Raw genomic sequence first — 6,551 nt, 5'->3', positions numbered from 1 at the left:
AAAAAAAAAAAAAAAGAGAAGCAGTGAAAGACAAGAATGGCCAGAAAATAAGCTGGTCCCAGGTCATCACAGGTCACGATCAAGCTAATGATTCTGGGCTACCTCTTAAGGTAGGGGTTGTTCTAAGAGACTTTCCCAAGTGAACACCTTGAGAGAAAACGGAAACCTAACAGTCAAAGGAATTTATGGGCACCACAATGGAGGGAGCAAATACAGCCAGAAGGCCAAGTTTCTCCAACTCCTGACACCTGTCTTGCAATTTATACCCAACAAAGAATTCAAGGTTTCAGAGGATATAGTACAACTATTAGAACCTGCAAAGACTTTTGAAGGATGGCTGTTATAGCCATTAAACAAAGAAGAAAAAATAACTCTGTCTCCTGGGCTCAAGCCATCCTCCCACCTCAGTCTGCCAAGCAGCTGGGACTACAGGCATGCACCACCATGTCCAGCTCATTTTTGTATTGTTTGTGGAGACAGGGTCTCACTATTTTGCCAGACTGGTCTCAAACTCCCAGGCTCAAGCGATCCGCCCGCCTGCCTCACTCTTCCCAAAGTGCTGAGATTACAGGCATAAGCCAATGTGCCCAGCCCAGCAGATTCAAGAGCAGAATGGTCCCACAGTTGATGAGCAAACAAACTGAACCAGGATCTCAGAGAACCTGGTATAAACAAAGAGATGAAGCGATTAAAACAAAAATTAAAGAGATAAAGAAGAGGACTCTGAGGCCGGGCGCAGTGGCTCACACCTATAATCCCAGCACTTTGGGAGGCCGAGGCAGGTGGATCACTTGAGGTCAGGAGTTCGAGATCAGCCTGGCCAACATGGTGAAACCCCGTCTCAAAATAAAAAAAAAAAAAAAAAAAAAAAAAAGAGGACTCTGAAAGACCAAGAACAGAGAAAAAGAAAAATTTCCTTAAATTATGAAGATTGTGTCTGCCCTAAGGAGACTGACTCCTTAGACCAAAAGGGCAAAAGACCAAAAAGAAACAAAGATGGCCATACACTCAGGTTTCTAAACACATTCTCAGCGGCACTTTTTAACTTCCTTTACCACAAAAATAGAGAAAAATTCTGTTTCCAAGGAATAAAACAGTATCTACATAACTAGTAAGACCAAGGCTAGTATCAAAAATCCTCCCTTCTGTAACACTGTGTACTTAAAAAAGAAGCAAAGGTCTATAAATTTCTGAGATGATGATTTTTGAACCAGTCAAACAATGAACCATTCATTGTTAAATGGTGAGAGAAAAAAACTTTTGAGACATAGGCAGACATGCTGAAAAAAATTTATCAAAGAAACCAAAAAGTACTCACAAAGGGGGAAACATGCAGTACAAACATACTTGAAACTAAATATGTTTGCTAATATAGACGCGCCTGTAAACCCAGAACTTTGGGAGGCTGAGGTGGGTGGCTCACCTGAGGTCAGGAGTTCGAGACCAGCCTGATCAATATGGTGACACCCCATCTTTAAAAAACAAAACAAAACAAACAAACAAACAAGAAAAAGAAAGGGGTGCCAGGGACACAGAAGCAAATAAAAAACTCTAAAGCAACTGTTAGGAATAAAATCAAATATACTAGTTACCGCATTAAATGCAAATAAATTAAACTAAACTCTCCCAATTAAAAGGGAAGGTGTAGGGGGTGCATACAACAGAAATAAGAGGTTGAAAATGTACAAGAGGGTGGACACATTTGCAAATGCAAACTAAAAGCAAAAGCTAATCTCAGGGCGGGGCACAGTGGCTCACGCCTGTAATACCAGCACTTCCGGAGGCCGAGGCAGGCAGATCACAAGGTCAGGAGATGGAGAACCTCCTGACCAACATGGTGAAATCCCATCTCTACTAAAAATACAAAAATTAGCTAGGTGTGGTGGTGCATGCCTGTAGCCCCAGCTACTTGGGAGGCTGAGGCAGAAGAATCGCTTGAACCTGGGGGCGGAGGTTGCAGTGAGCTGAGATCGGACCACTGCACTCTAGCTAGGCGCAGTGAGACTCTGTCTCAAAAAGAAAAAAAAGAAAAACCAAAAGCTAATCTCAGAAGGGAAGCCTCCTCACGCTCCTCAGAAGACATTCCCATAAACTAACAAGACGTGGCAGATTTAAACAAAACAGCTCTGATTTCATGCACAGATAAAACTTTGTGCCCAACAGAAAAAGAACATTCATTGAAATCTGATCATGATTTTAGAACACAAGGGAAAATGTATTTTTAAATTCCAAAAGCCTGTAAATCAAACCACATTTACTGAATACCAAGGAATTAAAACTACAAATTAGCAATAAGAGTAACATAAACTGAAAACTACATAGATAACTAGTATCAAGTCCAGGCATACAGATAAGCATTTGATATAGGTGTGGCAAAAATAGAGGAGCAGAGAAAAGACATGAAAGACATTCTTGAGCTTTTTGAGTAAAAAGCAAGCAAGCAATACTTTAAGGGGCAAAAAGGGCACCTCCCAAGCAAAAGAAAGAGCATGCAGACAGATGCCACACACACAGAATAAAGCAAAAACCTTGCTCTCCAATGACTGGCACACAGGTGACTAAGAAGAAAATAGTGTCAGATGAAACTGATGAAAACCACAGCAACATAGAAGACTGCTAAGGCATGTTTTAAAACCTTTGCTTCTCAGTCATGAATACCAACTAATGAAAGGTCTGAAACCCAAATAGCAGGCATAGTGATCAAACATGCTATATTATTTTTAAAATAAATAAGCAGGCCACAATGTAGAGGAAGGTCTGAAGCTGGAGGAAAATAATGAGTTAGACTAGTAAGTAGGTCAACAAGTACTGCAGGCAAGAAAAATTTGAATTAAGGCAGTAATGTAGGAAAAATTAAAAAAAAAGAAAAAAAAATTAAAAAAAAAAAAAAAAAAAAAAAAACAGAAGGAGTAAGTTCAAAGCTGTGACTAAGTAGGTACGATTCACCTGATCAGTGAATCAGGAGAGGGAATTCCAAAGGCACAAGACAGAGAAGGAAACACAGGTTCATTTTGGACCTGAGTACAATTAAAAATCATTATTTAGAGCTCAGTTTAAATCACCTAGGAATCCTGTTAAATTACATACTTTGGCCAGGCACTGTGGCTCACTCACACCTGTAATCCTAGCCCTTTGGGAGGTCGAGGTGGGCGGAATCACCTGAGGTCAGGAGCTCAAGACCAGTCTGGCCAACATGGTGAAACCCCGTCTCTACAAAAATACAAACATTAGCTGGGCTTGGTGGCAGCTGCCTGTAATCCCAGCTATTCCAGATGCTAAGGCAGGAGAATTGTTTGAAGCCAGGAAGTGGAGAATACAGTTCGAGACCAACCTGGCCAACGTGGTGAAACCTCATCTCTACTAAAAACACAAAAACTAGCCAGGCATGGTGGTGGGTGCCTATAATCCCAGCTACTCAGGAGGCTGAGGAAGGAGAATGGCTTGAACTCGGGCAGCGGAGGTTACAGGGAGCTAAGATTGAGATCACACCACTGCACTCCAGCCTGGGCAATGAAGCAAGACTTCATCTCAGAAAAAAAAAAAAGATGTGAAAATGGCTGATTTAAATATATTTATATAGGTAGCCTGCAAGAGAGCTGGCTGATAAAAATACATCACGATTGGCCGGGCGTAGTGGCTCACGCCTATAATCCAAGCACTTTGGAGGCCAAGGCGGGCGGATCATCTGAGGTCAGGAGTTCAAGATCGGCCTGACCAACATGGTGAAACCCCGTCTTTAAAAAAAAATTAAAAAAAAAAAAAAAAAAAAACACCACAATTACAAAAAGCAGCCAGGCATGTAATCTCAGCTGCTCAGGAGGCTGAGACACATTCAAGAATCACTTGAAGCCAAGGGCTGAGATCACACCACTGCACTGCAACCTGGGCAACCAGGGTGACAGAGTGAGACTGCATCTCAACACACACACACACACACACACACACACACACACACATATTAAAACAACATAAAATCAATAAATCCTATACTCACCTTTCTAGAAAGTGAACTATCGCCAAGTCTTCTCTCTTCCTCTCTACGACGTTCTCGTTCTTCAATTTCCAACTCCCTTTGGCGTTTTTTCCTTTCCACTTCTTCTAATTTCTTCACCCGCTCCTGATACTCTCGTAGCTCTTCCTCACGTTTCACTCGTTCGGCGCGCTCTCTCTCTTCACGCTCTAGACCATTGAGTAGGTTACTAAGTATGCTTCCCAGCCACATCTTCCCCATACTGCTAGTTCTACTTTCCTGGTGCTAAAACAGGTAACATAATGTACAACTAAAGGAATTTGAAAATAGTTTGCCATCAGCTACATGACAGAATATAGTCAACAAACTAGTGCTACAGCCTTCAACTATAGTTTTGTAATAAGATACTACAGAATCCTTCCCCCATTCCTAAGCAATCTGGGATTCCAGATATAGCATCATTTGACAAACATCATCTGGAATGTATTCTTCAGTAAATGTTAATACACAGAATATAGTGATTAAAAAAAGATTAATTTTTAAAAGAACATCAAATGCGTGGGGAAATGTTGGTAGAGGATGTAACAACTGGGTAGCAAACTGGGTTCTGAGAACCAGTTAATTACAGTGCTAACAGGCCAATTACCTTGATTCCTGTATTTTCTACATAAAAACTAGATCTAACACAAACTTCGCACAGGTACCCTTCCAATCCTGTTCTACCTATGTACCTTTCAGCATTTGCTCTTCTGCCCTTCTCTGCTCCTCCTCTTCTTTTTCTCTATAGTAAGTGATTCTTCGTTCTTCTTTACGTTGCCTTTTCCGTTCTTCCAATCGATTATGCCTTTCTTCTGCTAATCGCTCTTCAAACTGTTTAAGTTTTTCCTGCAATCGAAGTCACCCCCAACCCAAAAAGGTCAGATTTCGTCAAAAGCAATAAAGAGGCAGAAAGCTATTACATTTACAAAAGACTCTCAAATGTACTAAAATCATCGAAAGCAACCTCTCAGCACAAAAACTCTAATTTCTCAAAGACCATTAACTTGTCAGCAGGCCAAATTTTAAAAAATTTAAATTGTTGATATTACTGACACCCAGTGGGTTTGTCTTTATACAAAACAAATTCAAACATTAATTAGAACCTAAGCCCAGGACATTTTGATCTAGTTTTTTCATTTCTAACAAAAACAGTAAACAAAAACTTGTATTCAACTTGCACCTTTAGAAAAATTCCTTCAGGTGATTGTTTTGCTTAGGAAATACTATCCAAAAATTCCTATTATTACTTGAATGACCATTATACATAGTAAGTCAAGACAGAATATACGAATTTGTTAAGGGAGAACCCTTAAGGCAATACTAGAAAGCTCAAGAATAAACATTTCCTAAAAAAATCAGCAAGTTTACCTCGTAAACAGACTGCCGTGCAGCTTTGAGTCGCATTACGAACAAATCTCTGTCTTCAAGCATTCGTGACATTCGATTCTTATGTTCAAGAGCCTTTTCACGTTCTAGCTGCATTGTGGTAATCTGCAAGTACAAAATACAGTGAAATTTCAAAGTATCATTTTTTTAAACTCATTTACCCCAAATTACTAACAAATACTCCTGAAAAATTAAAGTTTCTCCACTGCCCCTTCCATCATGCCATAAAAACCAAAGCGTAACTAACATGCATGTCAACAGGTCCCCAGAAGGCAATCACGGGCAAGAGTAATCCTGAGGCATTCAGAAGAGACAGTTTTTATTTAGCCCACGGCACAAGGAACCTTATAAAGGAAAAACTATGATGTATGGGTACACCTTGGAGGCACTGCATGTTTGGTTCTAGACTATCATGGTAAAGAAAATATTGCAATAAAGCAAGTAACACAGATTTTTTGGTTATCCAATGCATATAAAAGTTTGCAGTCTATTAAGTATATAATAGCATGTCTAAAACAGCAATGTACAAACCTTAATTTTCTAAGTCGGGACAGTAGTACGCTGAGGCAAGAGAATCACCTGAGCCCAGGAGTGCAAGATCAGCCTGAACACCATAGTGAGACTCCTGTTCTCAAAGGTAACAAAACAAAAAATACTTTATTGCTTAAAAAACGCTCAAGATAACCTGAGCCTTCAATGAGTCATAATCTTTTTGCTAGTGGAAGGTCTTGCCTCAATGTTGACAGCTGCTGACTGATCAGAGTGGCAAGTACTAAAGGATGGGATGATTACAGTGATTTGTTAAAATACATAACAATGAAGTCTGCCACATTGATTGCATCCTCTTACAAAAGATTTATCTAGCATGTGGCACTGGCTGACAGTTTACTTAAGAGTAGAATTTCAGTTCGGGCACAGTGGCTTACACCTGTAATCCCAGCACTTTGGGAGGCCAAGGCAGGCAGATAAAGAGGTCAAAAGATTGAGACCATCCTGGCCAACACGGTGAAACCCCATCTCTACTAAAAATACAAAAATTAGCTGGGCATGGTGTTGTGCGCCTGTAGTCCCAGCTACTCGGGAGGCTGAGGCAGGAGAATTGCTTGAACCTGGGGGTCGGAGGTTGCAGTGAGCCAAGATCACGCCACTGCACTTC

At 40.5% G+C, this 6,551-nt stretch overlaps 1 protein-coding gene across 1 annotated transcript in view; it reads right to left on the bottom strand.

Moving 5' to 3' along the window:
- EIF3A (eukaryotic translation initiation factor 3 subunit A) overlaps positions 1-6,551 on the bottom strand; it is a 54,628-nt gene that overhangs the window by 12,285 nt on the left and 35,792 nt on the right. The window contains exons 14-16 of the mRNA XM_037731558.1: positions 5,378-5,542; positions 4,702-4,855; positions 3,995-4,179 (exon numbers count right to left, since the gene is read on the bottom strand). Coding sequence (XP_037587486.1) covers positions 3,995-4,179; positions 4,702-4,855; positions 5,378-5,542 — 504 coding nt within the window. The remainder of the gene's footprint in view (positions 1-3,994; positions 4,180-4,701; positions 4,856-5,377; positions 5,543-6,551) is intronic.

Source organism: Cebus imitator, unplaced genomic scaffold, assembly GCF_001604975.1.
Source record: "Cebus imitator isolate Cc_AM_T3 unplaced genomic scaffold, Cebus_imitator-1.0 Scaffold406, whole genome shotgun sequence".
NCBI classification, from domain to species: domain Eukaryota; kingdom Metazoa; phylum Chordata; class Mammalia; order Primates; family Cebidae; genus Cebus; species Cebus imitator.
Note: the sequence above shows the minus strand (reverse complement) of the source record. Positions and strands in the feature narration are given on the sequence as shown.